The 24315-nt window shown below is 48.4% G+C and overlaps 1 protein-coding gene across 1 annotated transcript; it reads right to left on the reverse strand.

Moving 5' to 3' along the window:
* Window positions 1–9333: 9333 nt before the first annotated feature.
* NEUROG3 (neurogenin 3) lies at window positions 9334–10020 on the reverse strand. The gene has a single exon (XM_035138516.1). The coding sequence runs from the start codon at window positions 10018–10020 to the stop codon at window positions 9334–9336; it is 687 nt and encodes a 228-aa protein (XP_034994407.1).
* Between the last annotated feature and the right edge of the window lie 14295 nt (window positions 10021–24315).

Raw genomic sequence — 24315 nt, forward strand, 5'->3', positions numbered from 1 at the left:
TTGCTGGATCCATTCATTAATTAAATAGTCTTTATCAAAAAGCCCCAGTGCCAAAGTACTTACCGGTACTTGGAAATGTGTTCCATTGAGATCAATGGAATGTATTTCTCAGTAAATGTGTGTAGGGGTCAGGATGCCATTCAGATAGAAACTGAGAATGGGGGGCAGGGACAAGCCTTGCCAAAGCATAGGGTCCAACCCCCTCTTTTCTGTGCTGTTTTCCCCAAACGACCGACCAATCGCAGGGCGTGGAAGCAAATGCCACCCATTCAGGCGAGTTAGTGAGTCTGGGTTTACGGAGTCCGAGTCCTACATCTCCTCCCATAAAGCTTCTATCTCTTCATTAAGTTTTGGCTGAATTCCTGACTTCAGAGGCTGAGGCCCACCCTCTCCTGTGCACATCAGATTAAGAGGATGGGCAGAAAGTAGCCTTGGCCACCCTCGGAAGCAGTGCACCTCATTTAATGTGACCCTCAGGGCAAGGAGAATCAATGCTCTGAGCTGAGAAGTGAAAGTCATTCCAAGCGGAGGGTCCACAACAATCCCAGGCCTACAGAGATCCCAGCTTGGGCTGTTGTTTTGCAAGCATTGCCTTTTCTTCTGGAGCAGGGTTGGTGGAGGGAGGGAGCGAAGTGCATGTGCTTTTGTTCCCCAATAACCAAATTTCTTTTGTTCTACAAATTGCTTCAATAGCCTCTCTTTGCTGGCTGGCAAATGGGCCCCTGCTGACATCAGTTAGCATGACAATCGCCTTTTGGCCCAGAAGCCTCCCTTTGTTAATGGGCTGCATTGCAAAAGAGGCAGTGGGAGAATGGAGAGAAAAAGGAGGCACCATAAATCTACCTCCTGCAAACTGAGTCTGGGGAGGAGGTGGTGGTGGTGGTGGTGAAAAAGGAGGACAGGGTGAAGAGGGGGGGGGAGCTCCAAGATTCATGGGCTTTAGGCTGGGCATTCTTTAACCCAGACAAAGCCACTCGGATGGAGAAGGGGAAAATCTCTGAAAGGCAGGCAGCAATTTCCCTTTTTAAAAAAATCCCTGGATAAAACGGAGATGATTCTATAGAAAAAGAGAGCAGTAAGACAATCCCTTGGATTGGCCTTGCAAAATTATCCTGTACTTTGAGTGAAAGCAAACTGTATGCTACCCAAGTTATGCTACCCAACTCTCTATACACAACCCACTCAAAGCTCAACAACACGACACCAGATTGTGATGTGAAATGGTGTATTGAAGCCACATGCAACTTCAATAAGCTACCTAATTCTTAGGCTGGCTTCCCTATAGTGTTAGTCTCTCCAGACAACTAAGAATGGCTCTCCCTGATGTCATAATCTGTAGCAGGGATGGGGAATATTTTTCAGTGTGAGAGCTGCATTCCATGCAAGGCATCCACCAAAGGGTCACATACTAGGATTCAGGGCCAGCCTACCCATGAGGCGGATTGAGGCAGCTGCCTCGGGTGGCAGAATCCAGTGGGCCCCTGCTGCCAGAGGAGAAGGGGCAGTGGTGGCTTCACACAACATCTTGTCACCACTGCCACTTCTCACCTCTTCCGTGGTGGAAGAAGCAAGTGCCGGGGAAGCAAGAAGGGAATGCAGGTTCCAGGTTCCAGTGAGATCTTGTGGACCTCTTGCGAGATCTCACCAGAACCTAGAAGCCTCAGCTACACGACCCCAATAAGCAAAGCTTTGGTGGAGAAGTGTGCTCTTCAGGGAAATGGCTTCAGGCACCAGGCCCATGGCAGACCAACTCCGCATTACAAAGATGTCTGTAAATGTGACATGAAGGCTGGCAACATCAACTCCACTGTGTGGGAATCCCTTGTAGACCACCACAGTGCCTGGAGACAGACAAACAGGTTGTGTATGCACAGCAGTGACCAGAGGAGGAATGACCGCTGGGAGGAGCGCAGACAGAAGAAACATCATGGTGTAATCTGCAGCAGCACAACCATAAGCCTTCACCTGCCCCAACTACAACAAAGCATGCCTCTCCCTAATCGGACTCTACAGCCACAGCAGGCGCTGCAACTTCCAACAGTTTGACTTCACCCCTGAAGACGCCCTCCTCCATAGTCTCCTGAGACAGACAATGGTGGAAGGGTGACAGCAGAGGGAGGGGGCTGCACCTTCCCGTTCCACCTTAGGTGGTGAAATGGGCCAGGCCATTCAGGCAAGATCAGAGGCAAAAGGAGGCAGAGCAACAAATGTCAATGTTAACTTTGTACAGTAGGCTAGTTTCCACGAAAACTCATGCACTGTTCTCTACCTCCATCCAGGGAAGCAAGAGGCATGATCAGAGTTCACAGACACAGTCCAGACAGACAGAAAAAAATCAAGGAGGGTGCAAGCATGTCTGGTGAGTGGTGTGGCCTGATTAGAAGTGGTATGGCTAAGGAAGGAGTGTAGCCCTTGGGAGAGTGCTGAGGGCCAGACAGAATGGCCTTAAGGGCCACAATTGCCCACTCCATTCTATGCACAATGACACATAATGTTTGGTTGTTTCCACCCCCCACTCTTCCCCTGAAGCTTAGACCTTGATCAAAACTTGTACTTAAGAAGCAACACCCACCAAGCTGTTTATCTGTATAAAATTGGAATGAAATCTCCCACCAATTCAGCAAACGTAAGAAGAGTCCCATTGGATCAGGCCAATGGCTCATCGAGTTCACACAGCGGCCAACCAGATGCCTGTGGGAAACCCGCAAGCAGCATTTTGAGCACATGAGCACTCTCCCCTCCGTTGGCCTTCAGCAACTGGTGCTCAGAAGTGTCGCTGCCTCCCACTGTGTCGACTGTGAAGTTTGTTTTTTTGAAATTAGGAGGCATCCTAGCCAAGGTTAGTACATTTAGAGTTCCACTGGGAAACAATTGAGGCTTATATTTTGATGATTTTTTAAAGGCAATAACATTCAGAATCATCTTGCCAATTTTAACACTTTCACGCTTGGGTTTTGGTTTGGTTTGTTAAAATCTTAAATGCAACAGCATCCATGACTGGAGATCCTGCAGGAGGCATCAAATTAGAAGTCTATGGACTGTTATTACTATTACATTTGAGCATGGAAATTGATTTGAGAATCTCTCCCCACACCCCAACTTGTAAAATATCACTCTTGCCTTCAACCAGCATAAGAAAATATCACTCTTGTCTTCAACCAGCATAAGAACATTAAAAAAGCCTTGATGGGTCAGGCCAATGGCCTATCTAGTCCAACACCCTATTCTCACAGTGGCCAACCAGATACCTATGGGAAGCCCCAAAACAGGGCCTGAGTACAACAGCAGCCTCCCCACTTGTGATTCCCAGAAACTGGCAGCCAAAGGCATTCTGTGTCCAACAGTGGAGACAGAATAGAACCAGGTCACCCTCAGAGCTCCAGTGCTCACTCTCTGCACCACACTTCTTGCCAGCCTCCTGGGGTGCCATGGGATGCCTTCAAAAAAAAGAAACGCCAGGAGGCAACCTTACATAACAACTATTATCCACTTGAAATATCAGCCATGCCCCCCACATTGGGAGAGCTTTGGTGCACTGGAGAGGCTTTTGTGAAATGTCAGTGGCTCGGCCTCCTTTGCTGCCTATAACCAGCTCCACCTGCAGCTCCAGGTGCAAGCGTTGCTCTTCCTCCGAGCTCTGCAAAAACACCACCAATTACTCATTAATCTTGGGCTACTCAGTCAAACCCCTAGGAATGAAACAACACCTTCCTTCATCTGCGTGTTTGCTAGTTAACCTTCATCCGGGTTTTGATTGGGGCCATATATCACTTTTGAAATAAACTGGGAAGCTTTTGTAGAGCCAGGAGGCTGGTTGCTTGTGCGCTGAGGTGTTTCTTGGAGGAGGAGAGGAATGTAAAGGTATATTGCCAGAACTGCAGCCACTGGGTAGTTCTCCTAAAAGGCCACCCAATCTTGCAGGGCTGTGGGTTTCACTGGGTGCTCTTCAAATTGCATTGAAAGCTATGGTCAAAAGGCCATTGATGTGATGGAAGCTAGAATTCAGTGGGCTGGAAGCCACTGGGCAGAGAAAACAGAAGTGCATGATTTCCAGTCCTGTAGACTTCTGAATCTGCCAGCAACTGACCCATCTCTGTATGAGAGGAACAAGGAATTAGACTCATATACAGTGGTACCTCTACTTACGAATAACTCTACTTACAAATGTTTCTACTTACGAATGGAGCTCCGTCCGCCATCTTGGATGCGGTTTAGATAGGATTTTTTCTACTTATGAATTTTTAGATAGGGTAGCTTCGACTTACGAATTTTTTCTCCCAATGCATTCCTATGGGATTCGACTTACAAATTTATTCGACTTACAAATGTGCGTTCGGAACGCATTAAATTTGTAAGTAGAGGTACCACTGTATAATTGTAGTAAATGTCTATATAAAAACACTGTGCTGAACATTGCTCTACAAATGGGCAGCTCACAGGATCCATACCATACCACAAAGGGAGTTAAACAAGGTTGTATCCTAGCTCCCGCTCTATTTAATTAATATATAAAGGATACTGTCCAGAGTTTAACATCCCCAGAGTATCATGCCCCTAAATTGGCCACAAAAACCATCTCTTTATTATTATACGCAGATGATGCAGTACTTATACCTCATACCACATTCTCAGGATACTGCCAAAGAGAACAGCTGGCTGTGAATTACAAGAAAACTAAAGTCATGGTGTTTTCAAGAAACTATAGGGCCCATAGATGGTATATGGATAATCAGTTGATCAAACAAGTTAAAGTCTTTAAATACCTCGGCCTTATTTTTCAGTCAACAGGGTCATGGGGAGCACATCAGAAATGTGCAAAGGAAGAAGCGTCTCAAAGTGCTGAAATTCTGACACTATTTTTACATCCAAAAGGTGCCAATTACATACCATCACCACTTGAAGTCTTTAAAGCTAAAAAAACCCAGCACAATTATTATATGGGGCTCAGATTTGGACAGGCACTCACTGTGGATCTACGGAAACTGTTCAATCTAAGTTCCTAAGGCATTTTCCCCCCTTTTTCATTCTGTGTTCCAAATGCTTCATTGTGCTTGGAGGCTAATCTCCCCTCCGTTGAATTACAGACTTGGTGTAGGACATTTAATTATTGGCTTCGGCTAAATTAAAACCCCACCAGTCTACTGCCCTTAGTATTGCAAGATTGTCATGAGAGCGCTTGGACTAAAATTGTCAACCCAAAGCTTTACTTTTCTGGTTTACCCAGTTATTAACACCAGGCTTCAGTAAAGCAAACAATTTAATTAGACAGCGCCTATATGATATTGAGCAACAGAGTAATTTGGCCAACATAAGATAAATATGTCAATGGTACGATTATTTTCCACCTGGTCATTTTTAACACATTGGCACCCTATTTGCAGAATTTAACAATTCCAAAATACAGACGCGCTTTCACTTAAGCAAGATTAAAAATACTGCCTTCAGCTGTACTTGAAGGTTGATTTCAAAAAATTCCACTGGAAAAATTGGTATGTCCATGTGGAGATGGCAGTATTGTATCATTAGCTCATGTGCTTCTGGCTTGCACTCTTTATAAAGATTTGAGGAGTGAGGTTATTACCCCTCTACTACTGTCCATGCCGGGGCACTCAACCATTGCTACTGTGTCCTTTCTTCTAGCAGATCAAGATAATCAGGTGAAAGCAAAAACTGCAAAAAAAAATTAGCAGGGGCCATTAGAATAAGATCTATTATTTGATTATTGATGTAAACCTCCAGAATGTATTTTGTATAGTTAAGTTTTTACCTCTATCTTCAGTTCAGTTCATTTTATTTTATTTCATTTTATTGCTATGGCTAGTGGCTGATGCAAATAACAATTCTTCTGATTCTATATGATTGTAGAGGTGGAAGGGAACCTGGGGATCATCTAGTCCAACCCCCTGTAATGCAGGAATATGCAGCTGACCCACACAGGGATTGAACCAGTGACCTTGGCATTATCAGCACTACGCTCTAACCAAATGAGCCACTCAGTGCCAGTTTTGCACACAAGCTAAGTAAGCAATGTCTAGGAGTCTCAGATTATGAGAGGGACTCTACATACAAAAAGTACAAAATTTCAAGTTTTCATAGCTGGTTTTAAAAAATGGAAATGGGGAGAACAAGTGCTAAAACAAACAAGATTGTTCCGATATGACAAAAATATGGATACACACGTATTTGTCATGTTGTGTTTATGGATCTGTGCAGCAATGACGTTATAGTTTATCCTTTGACCACATCATCAGTGGCTTTGCTCTCCTTTAAAAAAATTACATTTGACATCAGGTGCAGAACAGACCTACTGTGGATGTTGTGTTGTATCTTCCATTTAGTAAGTGCTAAACCAGGCATCCCCAAACTGCGGCCCTCCAGATGTTTTGGCCTACAACTCCCATGATCCCTAGCTAACAGGACCAGTGGTCAGGGATGATGGGAATTGTAGTCCAAAACATGTGGAGGGTCGAAGTTTGGGGTTCCTGTGCTAAATTGTGATTCCTCCTGTTGGGATTTGCTGGCAGAATGTCCCCATGTTAAATAGCAGGTGAAGGTGCCCTCAGGACGATTGGTGGATCCTTATCATTTGCATGTGCATTTGGAAAGTTCTCTGTGTTCATCAAGTTTGAAAGGAGACCACTTCCATTTTTCCCCCAAAGAAAATTTAATTCCCACCACCAGCAAAGTCATTTTAATTCTCCGCATTGTAACTCCACAGCATGTATATAATATAATCTTCGGTACCAAACATATATACTGTATATATAATATATTCATACATTCATATATTTGTTCTGAAATATAATCAATAAATACAAAACAGTGAGAAATTATTATAAATTATTATCTTCAGTACAAAAAGAAAGGATCAATGCTTCTTACGGGCGTGGTACCATTTTACAGGGAAATAGGAGCTTGCAGTGCTATTCCGTAAATGTCTACTCAGAAGGAAATCCCACTGGATTCCATGCTGCTTTCTCTCAGGTAAGTCGCTATGGATTTCAGTCTTAGTCTGAAATGTACCAAAAGGCAGAGACTTTTTATTAAGTACATGTGTTCTTAGCACATACATGTTCACGCTCTCTCTCTCTGCCCCACCCCTCACACACATGCACACTTTCCCATGTAGAGAAAGTCCTCACTTAAGGGAGACTGTCACAGTGAATCCCTCTGCTTTCAATTCAATTTTAATTGCAAATAAGTTTGCTGTTTCTCTTTCTTAGAAGAGTGTATGGGCATGGGAAGCTGCTGCTGTAGTGAGCCACTGGTCCCTCTGCTGCTGGCTTTGCCGCCTGAGGCAAAGGATAAGTTTCCTTGGGCAGAAGCCAGTCAGACTGGCTGCTGAATCTTACTTCAACATTGGTAGCAGGACAGTGCCACAACGAAGGGCTGCTGTGGGCTAGCTTGGGGGAATGTACAGAGCCGCTTGGGTGATGTGCAAAGCTCTGTCCTCCAATGGAGGGGGACAGCATGGGCATCTCAAAAGGGACTTGCTGCCAGTGTCCCCCCCACAGCCTTGGCCAGCTGCCTCATTCTGTCTAATGGTAGAGCCGGCCGGCCCACCCAGGGCTGTTCACTCTGAGAGTGGTTTCCCAGGGCTTAAGGCTTGCAGTGGAAATGCCAATTGGACCATCTGTCACTGAGTGACATCCCCTTTAAGGTCACATTGACCTGCCCCTCCCAAACCCCACACGCATTTTACCTGCCTGTCCAATTTGCATTCACACACACACACACAAGCACAAGCTCATACCTTTGCATGCTGCTTGATTCACCCAGAGCAACTACCACTCTAGGTTTTATGCTCACCACTGTTTCTCTTGTTTTCTTACAGCGTACGCTCTGTCATAAATTATGCCACCCTTAGCGCATGTTGAAAACTGGGTAAGGAAAGCCTATCCATCCCACTCTCAGAGGCCGATTCTATACATGTTGACCCAGAAGTAAACCCCATTGTGTTCCTCCCAGGGAATAAGGCATAGGATTACAACCATAACCACTCAACCACAGGGTGGTTCAAAGCGAAGGGCAACTAATCTATATATTAAGTGCTCTTGAATATGTCCCCCCCCCCAGTGATTTGAGGGTGGTTAAAAAGAGCGGGTTTACCCACTCTTCAAGACATGCTCACAGAGATTTTCAATCAATCTGGAGTTGTACTGGATAATATTCCAGATTCATCCTCCCAGAAGCAAAAGGCTGAGCTCCTGTGTCCAAGCAAGGTGCCCCTGAAAGTACCAGTTTCTAAGCAACTGCATTCAGTATGGAGATATTTGGGGCTTGGGGCACCTTACGTCCTATTGGTTTCAGTGGGAGAACAGTTGTGCTTATGCTTATGGCCCTGTGTTTTGATTTAGCCTGCCGTCCACACTACCTCCATTACAGTGCAATTATCCCACCCGAACAAACATTAAAGGTGGGAATCAGTAGGTGCTCTCCTTTTAGGACCCAGAACTAAATGGGGAGGAAAATTGGAAGAGATGCAAAAGTTAACATGAAATGGTAAGACATTGCTGCACGGGGAAAGCGTGTGAGTGTCCTTGCTGGAATTCCACACTAAGTGAGCGCACCTTGCTGTGTTGTTACAATAGGGTGCAGTCAACCCATTACAGATTATTATTATTATTATTATTATTATTATTATTATTATTATTATTATTATTAAAGTATGAATAAAATATCTAAGCACCAAAGAGGATGAGGCAGCAGAATTAGGTGCCTAGTGATGTCAGGAGCAACTCTCCAAAGGGTGACTTTGAGTTACACCCAGATTTTATGCTTATGGAGGCTGGGGGGGTGGCATTCCTCCCCACCCCAATTCAGTGCTGTCATTTGAGCCCTAGAGAAAACGCAATTTCTCCCTTAATGTTTTATGCTAACTGAAGCAAGGCCACTGCATATGACCGCTGCACAGTCTCCGGATGAGAAAACCACCCCATCTGGAAAGTCTCTGGCGCAGAGAGGGGAGTCCTCCTGGTGTCTCCGGTTGCGGTCGCATTTCAAGCTTCCATCATATTCACCCAGCGGAGCAAATGCTTAGGGATGATGGGAGTTGTAGTTCAACCACATCTAGGAGGCTCCAGGTTCCCAATAGCTCTGAGGGCTACCAGCCCTGTCTTGGCTTCTCAAAAAAAATGGGGGGGGGGGTTGTCAGGAAAATTGCACAGACAAAGTGGAGGGAGTTCTCCCTCTTAAGATAAAGGCTGAGGTGAATCTAGTGGAGGGGAGAGCGTTCGCCTCTCTCGCTTGGCAGAGAGCCGAGTGGCCGAGCCGCCCCAGTTCGTGCGCGCATGAAGTCCGTCGAGGAGGGGATCTCAGGCAAGACTAGACAGCTCAGACAAAGTCCGGGAAGACCGCGCGCTCCGGGGGGCGCCTGAGGCGGAGAGTGGCCCCGCCGGGCGCCTGGAAGGAGTCCGTGGGACTGAGGCTGCCCTCTTGCGAGCCGGGCGAGTCCAGCGAGGCGGAGTCCCACTGGCAGCAAGTGGGCCAGGCAGCCAGGCTGTCGGAGCCGGCGCCCAGCTGCTGGAAAGCGGGGCCAACTTCTTGGCCCGGGCCCGCGGCGGCCAAGTTCTGGTCGGCCAGGCGGAGGGTCTCGGTGAGCGCCCAGATGTAGTTGTGCGCGAAGCGCAGCGTCTCGATCTTGGTCAGCTTGGCGTCGTCGGGGAAGGTGGGCAAGACACCTCGCAGCGCGTCCAGCGCCGAGTTCAGGTTGTGCATCCGGTTGCGCTCCCGGTCGTTGGCCTTCATGCGCCGGCTCCGCTTCGCCTTGGTCGGGCCCAGCCCTTCGCCCTTGCCCGGCCCTCGGCCCCGACGCGCTTTCGCCGGGCCGCCGCGCGCCGCCCCCGCGCCCACCTCGACCAGGAGCAGACAGGGGCTAGGAGACGAAGGCAGGCTGCCGCCGGCGCCCAGCGAACAGGAAGACGAGGCGAAGGAGGCGTCATCGTCGGAGATGCCTGACGAGAGCGGTTCCCCCTCGCTGGTGGTCGAGGCTGGCGAAGAGGAGGCCGTCTTGGGAGACATCCTGCAAGGCAAGCGGAGAGAGCCGGGCGAGGGGGCCACGTTAGTGCCCGGTGGCAAGGAGGCACCCAGAGAGATGGCGCAGGGTTGTGGGTGCGCGGTAGCGCATCCACGGGGACGACCCTCTCCTGAGGAAAGGGGTTGAGAAGGTGGGTGCGCTGCAAGCAGGGATCCCGGGAATCTAAAGGGGAGGTACCCTTGGGTGCTGCAGCTTCGATGCTGTGTGGAAGAAGAACTTAGATGTGCCCTCACTCAAGGCATTGAAATAATTAATCGATGGGCAAGTACCAACTTCTTTTTTGCACCCCCTTGGGATAAATAAGCTGATTTTTAAGCCCCCGAACTAGTTTGCAGTTCTTAAGAAGAATAGGACTGCATGAGGAGAGGAAGCCTCTGGGCGTATGCAAAGCGCCTTGACCACTCTGCCCGGATCATCGACGGCTCCCGGCGCCTCTCCAATGAGAGGCATTCAGCTCCGCAGAATCCACAGGGGGGGATCTTCTTACCTGACCAGAGGCGACGATCTCGCTTTGGGAGCAGCCCACCTTGGAGCGGGAGGCGAGGAGAGTGCCTTCCCCGACGGCAGGAGAGTGGAGGCTGCAGGTCGGGCACACGACTGCCTTGGGGGCCCCTATATATAGGGCGCAGAGACAATGCGGGGTTTCCTGATCTGGGCAGCGTGTGGTGCTTTCTCTGTCCCGTCCCGTCCCGTCCTCTCTTCCCTCTCCTCCCCGCCCCCCCCCGGTTCACCCCCCCCCCACCTCGCCAAAGCGCGTCCAGCTTGGCACGCTTTATCTTATCAGGCCGGCTCGGAGCGTGCCTGTCTCTTTACCGCCCGCAAGAGGCCAATCAGAGTGGCGCCTCCGGGCTGAGCCACGCGAGCCCCTTGCACAGCTGGCGGCCCAACAAAGAACTTGGGGGGGGGGAGTCGGGGAGATGCCTCTGTCGCCTCCTCAGCAGCAGCAGCTCCCCCGCAATAGAGACGCGCGGGCGAGGTGCGCCCGCCAAAGGCGCAAATCCCTTTGCTTCACTGCAAGGTGCGTGTGCGCGCGGGCGCGCAAGCAGAAGCGCAAGATTGCCAAGCACTGATAGAGCTGCCGCCTTGATGGGGGGGGGGGTTCAAAAGAAGAATGGCAGCAAAGCTTCTTCAAATAAATTCCTAAAACACACGCGCCTCTTTTCTTTTCGGTACAGTACAGTTTGGTTTATTTTTACGTACAGTATTTATTTAATGGCATGTTAACATTCCGTTTTTATGCGTTAGCCAAGAAGAGGTCTTTAGACTCTGGAATCTTTCCTCCTATGCCGCGCAATCCTAGATGTATCTACTCGGAAGTAAGGCCCATTGAATTGAGTAGGGCTTACTCCCAGGTAAGTGGATGGGTATAGGATTGCTTTGCACGTGCAGCAATTACCGGTAAGGTGGATTCTTGAAGGGGCTATAAGCGGGTTTATGCGCAGTAGAAAATGCATCCTGCAAACTAAGGAATTCCTTTAGTACAGCATCCCCCGTTTCCAGAACTAATATCTAGTCTGGGAAGCCCGCTCATGGAGGCAATAGCCCCAGGGGGGCTAACCTGTGGTCCTCTGAGTACTTTATTTTGTCTGTTTTGAGAAAGAAAAGCCACTTAGAAACTAAAAAGGAAACAAAGCTTTGGCCTGGGGAAAATCTTTTTAAACCTATTCTCTGCCCCCAACGTTGCTTGCAAAAACCTCTCTCCTCCTTCGCAGCCCCCCTGTGAAATAGGTGAAGCTGAGAAAGAGTTTACTAGCTCAAGCGAGCCGAAAGATTTAGTGCAAATTTGAACTCGGGTCCTAGTCTGGAACTAATTTCTACGCAACACAGATACATTTTCGAACCATCCCTCCAACAAAAACATGATTTGAGATTTTTCAGCATTTGAGGTGCTGATTAAAAAAAGAAAAATTGCAGAATGCAGATTCAAACTAGGTGTCATCTTAGTGAAAGCAGCTAGCCAAACAGAATGGCACAATTGCAGGTTCTCATTGCCCCTGCACTTAGAGCCTCTGAATACTGCACACGGGGAAGGAGAAAGCCAGACCCATAAGCCATTGGACAGCAGCAGACAGCAGGTGTTCTGCACAGTAGCTTTTCAGTAAGGGCAGTTAATCTGAGATCCCTACTGTATATAAGGAAGGGCTACAACGCTGTAGCAGAGCGTATGTTTTGCATGCGAAAGGTCTCGGGTTCAGTTCGTGGCGGCTCTAGGTAGGGCTGGGGGAAATGCTCCCACCTGAAACTCCGGAGAGTTGTCAGCCAAGGTAGACCAGTAACAAGCCAGACGAATCAACTTATCAGTTAAAGGCAGCTTCCTGCGTTTAGTTGAGAACTTTGGTTTAAAGCACCCGTATAGGTCCTTTCCATGGTGTCAGTTCTGGGAGGGTGTTAGGGAGCCTGTGGTCCTAGGGTAGCTATTGTTTCACTCTCTCATGAGTCCCAGGCAACTTGTGGTCAATGGTCAGGAGTTGTCCAATAACATCTGGAGACACACAAGTTCTCTAGCAACTAGTGTAGCTGCCCTTTCCCAGGGACAGAAACAACTAGCTGTAGCACTGCTAATAGTCAATTAACTAGCCTCAAAAGGAGAGCTCTCTTATCTCCATTGCTTTTGGGTTTTTTTGCTGCAATTCTGCTGCAAGGGAACAGGACATTTCACACTCTCCACATAATAACCCAAATGCGGCTTCTCCCAAGTATTCCAACATTTTACTTGCTACATCAGAAGTCAGCACAGAGTGCTAAAGCAAAGTGATGTGTAAGTAGAGGGAAACTCCCTAAGGCTACTACAGTGAATTCAGTGGAGTATAGAATCATAGAGTTGGAAGGGATCCAAGGGTCATCTAGTCCAACCCCCTGCAATGCAGGCATCTCAGCTTGCTTATGAGTAACTTCACAATGGATCCAACAGACAGTGCATAGTGGAGAATGAGTGTCCGTTACAAGTTGTGCATCACTTAAAGGCTTGCTCGTTCTTTGACAAATGTTAGGTATTGTTCCAATGGGGGGGGGGAATGCCACTTTCACCAACTTCTGTGTCTCTTCAGTCCTCTGGGATATTTGGACACAGTGCAGTCCTGTGCCCATCATGTGTTCTGTAACGTGGAGCACCCAGCAGGCAAAAGTGGTTTCCATACTGTGTAAAAAGTAGTTTTAAAAGGAAGAATCTGTTCTCGATTCCAGTTTGTATTTTCTGACTGGCATTGATGCCCAGCTAGCCATAAACTACAAAGGAAATGGCCTTCCTTCAAACTTATTTATGTACTCAGCTGGTGTGTAATTCCAGTATCTGATTTATTTAATTCCTGTCTTTCAGCTGCGTTTATTTTAGTGCATTTTAAATTTTGTAGCCCACTTCAAGACTCTTTGGGAGACAGTACCAAAACCTCTTAGTATGGGAGTAATCCCAGCTCCCCTCACCCAGCCCACCCAGGGCATTACAGAATGGCAATGCCACACATGGGGAGGTGGCAGGTAGAATACTGCACCAGCCTGCAGCCCATGGGGTGTCTGGGCCTGGATCAGAACCAGTATCATCATGAGAGCAAAGCAGTGATTGCTCGGATCTCTGGCCAGCTCAGTTCTGCTCCCAGAAAGCTACATTTCAGGGTTTTCTGCTAGCAGGTGGTAGGGATTCTCCTGGCAGTCATTCTCCCTGCCTATTGGGCAAGTAGAAGAAGGGACTCCATACTAGTGGAGGTGATGACTGACAGAGGCCAACAGGGCTGGACAGAGGGACACCCATACCCAACTCAACCCCCAGCATGGAGCAAAGGGGGTCTTGACTGCCCTATACATAAGTAAATACTGATAGATAATAAAAAGTTGCCTTGCCTTTTTTAAATGTTATATTTCTCCTTCCAGCACCTCCACACTCAGCATAGCTTAGACCAGTATCCAGGCCATATCCATGGTGATTAACCTCTTTCACTGCCGAAGTTAAGCAGCTGTAGATCAGGTCAGTACCTGGGTGAGTGACCACCTGGGGACTTTACAGACAATGCCTTGGGTTCCGTGGCAGAGAAAGGGTGTGATATTTGTCCGCAAATAAATAAACTCTGAGACACATTTGGTGCAATGTGGGAAAATGCATATTTTCTCTGTGGTGGAACTCAGCTTACAGAACTCACTACCCAAAAGCTTAGAGGAAGCCCCTCTTTGCCTGTGTTTTGCTGGGGATGGAAGACTTCTTTCCCAGAAAGCCTTTAGTTCTATTGCTGTTCTGTTGCTGCCCCATTTGTTAAGTGGGGCTCATTCCCAGGTAGGTGGGTAAAGCATTGCTGTCTTTTATGGCCTTTTTAGTGGGTGGGTGGGTGAAAAATGGAAAACATGAGATTTGTAGAACTATGGGTTTGAGAGTGAAAGGGGGATTTTTTTTTCTCTCTCTCTCCCTCAGTGTTAGAAAGCTGGGGCAGGGGAGAGGTGTTCACCTAGCTATGTGTCAAACTCAAATCAGTTTTCACAGGGATAGGAATTTGTTTTTGGGATTTGCAAGAGCAAAAGGTGGCAATTGCCTTTGATGGCTTATGGGGAGAGTGGGGGGAAAGTCTGCACAAATTCAGGGAGGGCAGACCTCTCCATAGCCATGGTGGCTAAATGGAACCTCCTTGTACAGTGCCAGTCTACCTTTGAGTACCATCTAATGTGGAGGACAGACCAAAACAACAACAACCCCAAAACTCCACCATCACTTGCATCCTCCGCTTTTGAGTTTCTCAGAAGCATCTGACCAGCCACAGTGCTGCACTAGATGGCCCTTGATCTGTCCAACCTTGCAGATCTTATGTTTATATCACTACCGTACAAGGGTTGTCATTCATAACATTCCCAACCCTCAATTGACCCTAAGGAAGAGGCCAGTTTTATTGAGGAAAGAGGCCTTGGTTTTTTCTCCCCTCCCCTCCCCTTTCCTCTGTACTGGTGTATTTGCTCCCTTTTTTTAACAGTCTTTCCCTCTGACTTGTAAAAAGCAACCGCTAGATTGAGTTTTGCATAGACGGCCTGTTTTGAAAAAGCCTTTGGCCAAACAAGGCAAACTGTCAGGAAGTGTTTAAAGTTACACACATAAGCCACAGAAGGAAACAAAGGCGTTGGCACCGAGCCACGTGCAAAAGATTCAACCAGAGACCCAAGGAGAGCGTGTCTGGGAGGACTGGAGACAATGGCACGCGGGAGCAACAGTTGGGCTTCCTTTGCGCACACCTGTTGCTGCCCGCGCAGAGGAAAGCACCTCCCTTCCCTCCATCAGAGAGGGGTGAGGGGTCGCTCCAAGGTCTCCTCCGCGCCCCAGAATGGCCAAATACCCCCACCAGGTGACCAAAATTTATTATTTTGGGGGGAGTCAGCGCCGGGGATGCGGCTCTCCAAAGACTTCGCCATCCCAACCCTCCAGTAAAGTAAAGGCAAAAAAAGGAAAGGGGGAAAGAAATCTCCTTTCTAAAGGGAAACTAGGAACTTTCGCCCCCGTGCTTAAAAATTAGAGAGGTTGGAGCTCTAAAAAGGCTGGGGTCCTTCAAAGAGACCCGGTGGTGGGAACTCTAAGGTCCAAAGGTGATTTTCCTTTAAGAAAGTGGACCCGAGCAAAGGAAAAGGAGGAGGCACTTTTGTGCGCAAAAATTACCCGGGAAATTTACGCAAACAGTTGGAAAGCTCTGGGCACGTCTGTTTCCCCACCTCGGGGCGGGAGGGAGAAACTCTGAGGTGCCCTTTTCCATGCTTGGAGGAGTCTGCCAAGCTGGAATCGGAGTGGGTCTGATATCTTTGTCAAGCCCCAAAGGGCGGATTTGGAGGCGTTTTCTGGGTTCCGTTTCACCTCACCAAAAACATTTCCTCACTGGCCGTTGGTTGCGGCAGCGAGAATCGCCGTTGGAATCTGTGTAAAAGATCCCTATGTGAAAAGCGGTGGTGCTGAAACAGCTCCTTTCCCAGAGCTGGAAGGGTGACCTCGGACAAGCTACGGATTGCTCCGTGCGACAGGTAGCACGGGGCCCCCCTGAGACCCCTTTTACGCACGGCTGTCTCCAAAAGCGCAGGGCAGAGGCGTCGTTGAACGCGAGGCTCGTGCATCTGTCAACCGCCGCTCGAGTCTCTTCTCTACGGGGATCTGAAAGACTTTCCCGTCTTTTCCCCCACAAGGAAAATTGGGGGCGGGGGCGGGGAGGAAGCGAGATACTTTTCTTCCCTCTCGAATTTTGTGTGCCCTTTTTAGATTTGCGACGAGAGGAGGGAAAGGGGGGCGCGAGGGAAAACTGAATAGGCTCCTGGCAGATTTTTTTGCTTGCACACAAATGGATAACAAAAATCTGGTGAGCGAGTTACCAACCCCTTAGACTGCCCACTTCAAACGTCCTCCAGACAAAAGCTGAAGAGGGAAAAGAAAGCCCCACCTGGTCGCACTGTTTGCTAAAATAATAATAAATAGATTTCGTTTAATAAATAATGACAAGAGATTGTAAAGTGGAGTGCTTTGGGGAAACATTAATCATGAGGCGGGGGGCAGCCATCACCTGCTCAGGGAAACAAGGCAACTTTATTGTTAGATCACCTTCTCTCCCTCTCCCCAACCCCCCTTTTGTGCCATTGCTTTCCCCTGATAACTTCCCTCCAATTGCCACAATTGGCTGGTCGCTTCTGTTTACTCATAGTTAGCATAACAAGCGCAATATTACCACAAACGTGATAAAAATCGACCGGAGGTGGGGGGTGCTGCCTTGGCTTCTTCCTCACACCTGTCCGGGCAGCTTGAATGCCTCGCTGGCATTAAATGGCCATCCCAGTTGGGGCCCTTCTGGCGTTTACATTGGCCTTCCTTCTGCTACTTTATAACAGGTTTACTGCAATTCCCTATCGCCCCGTCCTATTTGTCTTATTTTATTGAAACCATATGGTAACCAGAGGAGCCAAGCACCCCACCTTTTCGCCTGCCAGGCGTCGGCGAAGGCTTCGTGCAATCTGGGCCTCCCCCCTCCCCTTTCTCCTCTTGCAGGCTGCCGCGGCCAACTGGCGCGCTGTTTGGTTTGAGGAGGGCTCGTGGAGATAACAGGGCCGTCTGGCTTCCCTTTCCCACACAAACTGTGTCAATACAATCTTATGCACACACACACACACACATGCACACAATCCATTAAAGGAGAGAGAGAGAGAATAACTGGCATCGGGTTCATCCGCATCCCTGAAAAGAAGGCATTTCCCCATTATTAATTTTGGAGAGGTGAGAGGGCGACCATATGTCCCCATCTGAGGTAACCCAAGACGCACGTGGAACACTTGGGAAAGGAAACAGACCTCCCCCCCAACAACCCCACACACAAAATGAACCCAGACAAGGGAAAGGGGTTAGTCCAAGTGGCCGGAGCTTTGTGCTGACACGTTCTCCCCCGCTTCCCTCTATACACACAGAGAGACACACACAAGATCTCCCCATTCAGCGACGGACAAACGAAGCTTTGAGAGGAGCTGAGCTGCGCTCAATGTCGGGGAAAGGTACAAGGGCGCAGCGCAACACCTGTTGCGTCCTCCAAGACTTCTCAGCGCCCTGCTCTCTAATTCTCTTTCCCTGCCCCAAGCCAGGAGGAAACTGGCGAGGAGGAGGTGGGGGAGACCATTAGCTGGAAACCGTGATTTGTGAGGCCATATGTTGAGCCGCCACATATGGGTGCTCTTCAGAAGGCACACAGAAGGAACAGCTGCCGCTCCTGACATACCTACCCAGAAGAGATAACTGGGGAGCCACCTCTTGGCGTCCTCAGCTCTCTCTCTCTCTCTCTTACACACACACACCGGTTGACAAACGAGAACCTCGCTAATATGGCTGAGAACAAGGCCTCGATTGCGAGGGAAGGGCTTCCTTGTCCTGTTCGACAGATGCTCTTTATTTCCCTCCCCCCGCTCCATTTCCCCCCTTCCCCAGTTTAACTCATCCTCCAGGCGGGTTTGCTTAGAGCGCAACCGCCGGGCGCAAAAGTGGAGAGGTGGCTCTCTTCCCGCCATCGAAAGGGGGTAGCGAAACCATCTCTAGAGCCAGGAGGGAGGAGGCAGCTCCCTCTCCAAGACCCCCAACCACCCATCCCAAGAGGAGAGGCGCCTTCAGTCTGTCAGGAACGGAGACTTTCTGCTGGAAATCGGTGCGCTCTCACTTGTTAAGTTCGTGTGGAGTCTGATGAGGCTTCTGGAAGGAAAGCGCGTTGCGGGGACGGGATCCCAGGCCAGGTCTTCTTCGGAGATGGATAGTTCTTTGGCTCAAGCTCCGGCCCTCCATCAACAACCCGCTACCGTTCTCATTCTCCATCCAGAAACACAGTGGGAGGAACTGGCCTCTGGTGCAGTTTTGTCAGGTATCACCAGGGTTGAGAACAACTTTTTCCTGTCCCAGGGACACATTCTGGTCTAGGCAACCTTGGCAGGGAGACGGGGGTGGTTGAATGCCAGTGGAGGGAGAGACTAGAGGCCAAAGTGGCTGGAGAATTGACTACCCCTTTGTAAGGTAAAGGTAAAGGTACCTCTGACCGTTAGGTCCAGTTGCACATGACTCTCGGGTTGTGGGGCTCATCTCGCTCTATAGGCCAAGGGAGCCAGCGTTTGTCCACAGACAGTCTGTCCACAGACAGTCATGACTAAGCCGCTTCTGGCGAACCAGAGCAGCACACGGAAACGCCTTTTACCTTCCCGCCGGAGCGGTACCTATTTATCTACTTGCACTTGACATGCTTTTGAACTGCCAGGTGGGCAGGAGCTGGGACCAAACAACCCCTTTGTACAGGGACCTAATTTTTGACACACACTTTCTTACTTCTCTCTGTCCTGCACACAAGCAAGCAAGAAACAGTATGGGAGCTCAAGGATACATTGGAGCTAAATACTCTCAAAGGGTTTGCAAAGCAGGGGCAATGGAAAGTTTGTCCTGGGGGAGGCCCCAGGGCCAGACAGAGCTGAAAGGCCACATTTGGTCCCCAGACCTGAAGTTCTCCATCCTTGTTGTGACCTCTAGCATTAATGGTCTTATGGCTCTTTACTGTATCACATCACTTCCTCTAAAATGTGGTAAGCTCAGATGGCTGTGTTTGGGGACCCTCCTTCTCAGCCTTCAGATTCAGGCCCTGGACTTCTGCCCTAAAGCACCACATGCTGACCATGTATTATAGCACTGGTGGAGGTGAGAAAGTGATAGCCCTGATTTTGTCTGGGTTTCTGTGCCTTTATGGTATCTGTGTAGAACAGTATTATAACAGGCAGCTTACAAAGTGATGGAATATGAGACCCAGGGTTGCATCTCATTGGGGGGTCCTGGTTTGCAAATATGGCCAGCGAATAGATTTCTTCTGTTAGCAATGGTGGAGCAGAGGACATGTATTGAAATCAAGAGCCAACACACTGCCAAAAACAAAACAGAGCAAGGTTAGAAATGGAACTCCAGTTCTGGACCATGGTGGAGGCAGGGACCCATTTAGGTAAACTGGAGTTTCACTGTTGTTGGTCAGTCTCCTTGCTGGGCTTCCTGCAAAAGTCTTGGAAAGGAAGGAAGAGGACCACCCAGCTTGTTGGGGAAGATACTTGGCAATGCTCAGGAAGGGGTACTGAAGTTCCCACCAAGCAATCCAGAGAAAATGGTGAAGGAAATTGTGTTTTGTTCAATGGCACTCCGAGAACAGGGATGGGGAACCTATCTCATTCCACCTGTTGTTGAGAGAGTTTGGATTTGATATCCCACTTTATCACTACCCGAAGGAGTCTCAAAGCAGCTAACAATCTCCTTTCCCCTCCTCCCCCACAACAGACACCCTGTGAGGTGGGTGGGACTGAGAGACTTCAGAGAAGTGTGACTAGCCCAAGGTCACCCAGCAGCTGCATGTGGAGGAGCGGAGAAGCGAACCCGGTTCCCCAGATTAGGAATCTACTGCTCTTAACCACTACGCCACACTGGCTGTTGGACTCCATCTCCCATCAGTGCCAGACAGCATGGCCAATGTCATGGGTGCTTCCCAGCCAAAGAATGCACACGGTAGAGAGCTAACTCTTTATCATCAGAGATAACAGTTACAGTCGCTTCCACAGCTCTGGAGACCAACACACACCAATCTGGCACCTAGGCATCTATTCCAAGGTCTGCACTCTATAGAGCAGTTGCAACAACTGGGGACCACTTCCCCCCCACCAGCTTGTGTACCTTCCCCTGACGGGTTGTCCAAACATAGCTGGGGACTGCACCTGTATGGAAGATGCTGTTTCTGCTCTACCTGCTTCAATTCTGTCCTGGTTCTGGGAGACAGTGGTGTGGGGGAGGGTGGGGAAGCACCCAGTCCATTTGCCTGGCCTGCCTTGTCATCCTCTTCTTCCAGCTCTAAAGCTCCACCCTGCCTCTGATTCTTGCCTCCTGGCTGGTACAGGTCCCCACAGGCCTCTGCCCTCCTCTCCTGAGCCAATAGTCAGAGATGATAGCAGTTGTGGTCCGTCAACATCTAGAGGGCCACACATTCCCCAATATTGCCTTAGAAGAACCTAGAAAATGATGGAGAAGTTCCAGAAACAGTTCCTATAATGGTGCAAAACACCTTCCATCTTTCCAAAGAAACATCCAGTTGTTAATCTGAAAAAATGGATAGGAAACTTCCAAAGAAAATAGGGGGAAAGCACCATTATTTGATCACAACACCTGATGAATTTTGGCACTCTGCAAATTGTTCTGCATTAAGTGCACCAGGTTAATTCTTTTTCTATTCCCCCGTGCAACAACCATCAGATCTGACCTATTTTAAACCCTGTTTGCTGTATCTAGGTTTGGAGTTGGTTGTGTTCAGTGATTTGGTTTGGAAATCGATTTGTTGGAATAGGTTTTTTAAATATAAAATAATCCTTAAACTAACGTGGGGAGGATTGAACCAGGAGAGAGAGAGAGAGAGAGAGAGAGAGAGAGAGAGAGAGAGAGAGAGAGAGAGAGAGAGAGAGAGAGAGAGAGTCTCCCAGTCTTCTAGTTCTGTGAGGATTTATTAGAAACACTTCTCATTCAAATTGGTGCCACCACTGTTTATGGTATGACGAGAGGAGGCAGCACCTGAAGCAGTCTAATGCAAGATGCCAATACAGAGATGAAGAATGATGCTTGCAAATTTGCAAGTCAAATTAGAGGGTTTCTTGCCTTGGACAAAGACTCAGATTTGACTTTGTATCCTTCTCAGGCATTTGTATCTTTCTCATCCTTGTGCACTTTGGCTGCACTGTACTGTACACACATAACAGCTTCTCTGCTGTGAGGCATGCTAATGACACACACACATCATCTCCGCAGTCCCCCAAAACCAATAGAAGGAAAGAAGCATCCTCATCTGGACAAAAGCAATCCAACCCTACTACCTAAGATGCAAACCAGCTAGGTTGCAGCAGCAGAGGCAACCTGGAGAGGGAAGCCAAATGAGCCTAAGAATTTACCATGCACCTTATTTGCCTTGAAAATAAGTTATTCTTTCACACACACACACACACACACACACACACGTGTTTCACATTCAGATGTTTAAAAATAAATACAGCCATGAGCTGACTCACTGTGGAGCAGCAAGCAGCAGGTGCAAGCTATCTGAGCAGTGAGGATTTGAGATTGCAGCAGCAGCAGCATAATTCATTAGTTGGAACCCAGTTCTGCCTACCCTTTGGAGCTTCATTCCAGTGCATATCAGACAAGTAGGCCTATCTTCTCTCTTGTCTTTTGAGCTAAAGACGTCCTTCTCTCAGCAAGCCTTCAAAAAACTTTATCACAGTTTGTGTCTGCTCTACAATGGATTCGAATTTCTTTCACGGATGTTCTGCTTTTGTTTTAAACTGTTTTTATATTTATGACTTTTACACTTGTTTTTTATATATGCAGTTGTTCTATTGTTTTCGACATACCGTGTTGCCCCAAAAATAAGACACTGTCTTATATTTATAATTTCCTCAAGAAGACACACTATGGCTTATTTTCAGGGGGTGTTTTATTCCAGTGGGAAGGGCTCTGCGCAGTGCGGCATGGCTGAGGGCAACAAGCTGTTGCCGGGAGGCACCGCATCCATGTCTTATTTTCAGGGTATGGCTTATACATTTTGGAAATGTGTAGAAATCCTGCTACTTAAGCAGTAACATCAATCTCCATTGGTATATATTGGGTGTATATTTCAGCGGTTGAACGTACAGGTTTATGGCCATGCTGTAGTGTAGTGCAGTGCTTATGCGACTGTGAATAAAAGGTGGCTGGGCTCATCAGCCTGGGGTTTGGGTTTGTGTGACAAAACTGATTTCCAATAAGTGACCCCCCTTTATTTCCATAACAAGTCCTTGAGTCTGTGCTCTGAATAAGTGACACAGAGACCTAGAAGGTGCAAGGCTTGTCAGTCCAACCCCTGCACAGTCTCATCAGGGCTGACCTTAAGGCAATTGGAGCAATTGGGCCAAATTGGGCTCCATGGGCCGCTCCTAAGGGGGCCCCTGCACCAGGGCAATCTAGATGGATTTTATTTATATCTATAAGATTTTGCAGACTTTGGCTGTGAACTGGATCCTTACAAAAAAAAATTCAAGTTGCACCCCACTGCTTCCAATTGGGCCCCACTGGCTAACCCTGAGTTTAATAGTTGTGAGGACTTAGTTGCCCTGCCCTTGCATCATAGCTGCCAAGTTATCCCTTATTTTAAGGGATTTTCCCTTATGCTGAATAGGCTTCCTCGCAAGAAAAGGGAAAACTTGGCAGCTATGCCTTGCATGAAGTCTTGGATTTACAATTTTGGGAGAAGGGAGACTGAGGCACTGGGGAGTGGGCAGGCTGGCGAGGCCCCCTAGATTTAGAGGCCTGTGTTGCCCTGCCCTTGGATGAAGTCTTGGGTTTGCAATTTTAGGAGAGGGGAGACTGCCCGCTGGGGAGCGGGAGGGCTGCTGAGGCCCCCTAGATTTAGAGGCCCTAGGCTTCAGCATACTTAGCCTATACATAAACCTGGCACTGGGGGAGGGGGCAGCACCACAAAGGCCTGTTTTTATGGAATTCCATCCCTAGAGAGACTGGCCTGGGCACCTGCAATGCTATCCCTTCAGCCTCTGGCAACAATATTTGGATTCTCCCAGACTTTTCCACTTTGGAGTTTTAACTCTGTTGTCTTTAATTTCTTGCTTGTTTGGTGGCTGATGTTATTATTTTATTGTGTTGTGTGCTGCCCTGGGAATCATTGGCTGAAGGGTAGTTTACAAATATGTAAAAACAAACCAAAATGAAAATTTTCATGCACATAGCAAATTATCGGTGTTGCTACGCTGGTGCAAATGGCTGAATAACATGGGATGCTCGCTGGATTTTGAATTATGAACCACGGATATCAGTAAATGTCTGGGGGAAAACACATTCTTTTATTTAGTGAAATTACATCTCTCTGGAATTCTCTGATTTGAATCCAGATTTAATCAATTTAGTCAGCTTCATTCAGTGTTGGGAATTTTCAGTTTGGGTTACAAAACCATTGCATTTGTAGACACCCAAAATCATAGCTTTGGAAAGATTCTTGTCCAGTTGTCCCTTCCTTAGCATCAGGTTCCATTATACACCATGCTACCCCAGAACAACATATGCAGTTGAGATCACAGCCTGTCATAAGCAGAGAGCAGGTGCTTGTGCCACCCATAAGGTGCCTGCAGAGCAAAGGTGTCATGAACTGGCAGGATGACGGGGAGGAGGAAGAGGTTTGCGGTGAGGGCTGTGGCCAGGACTGGGACACACCAGGGCAAGCTGGGGGTGGGAGTACAGGGTGAGAGAGGGTGGCAAAGGGATGGGAGTCAGTGCACAGGAATCAGAGGAGCAGGACCAGAGCCAGAGGAACCCCTGTCCCCATGGACACGGCAGGCTCTGAGGTGTAGGGAGCAACTCTAGGAGGCAGAGGCAGGCAAGGGCCCATAGCCCAGCTCCCTAGGTGGCCAGGTGGGACTCATTAGCTCTGGAAGAAAGGTTGTGACTCCTCAACTGGAGTAGGCTTGGAGCAGGTGAGGGTCACCTGCCTCGTCAAGCCCAGATGCTGCAATCAGCAGGCAAAGTACAAAAGGGAATCAGAGCTGAGGTGCTGTGTCCGTTCATTTGCCCCTGTGGAAGGATCTCAGCTTGGGTCCTGCAGGATCTCTGTGGGACTGTTCTTTGGTTTTTGACTTTGGACATGTAGATTGGCCCTGGACTGGGAACTTGGCATACTGACTTGCCGCCAGGTAGGCCAGGGGTTCAGGGCAGTGTGTGTGTTTGCAAAGAGGGCTGCAAAATAAGGGAGAGGGGGAGGTATAGA

This window comes from Zootoca vivipara, chromosome 5, assembly GCF_963506605.1.
Source record: "Zootoca vivipara chromosome 5, rZooViv1.1, whole genome shotgun sequence".
In the NCBI taxonomy this organism is placed as follows: domain Eukaryota; kingdom Metazoa; phylum Chordata; class Lepidosauria; order Squamata; family Lacertidae; genus Zootoca; species Zootoca vivipara.

Coding starts and splice junctions, on each gene's coding strand:
- NEUROG3 (XM_035138516.1), bottom strand. CDS start 10,020: ATGTCTCCCAAGACGGCCTCCTCTTCGCCAGCCTCGACCACCAGCGAG.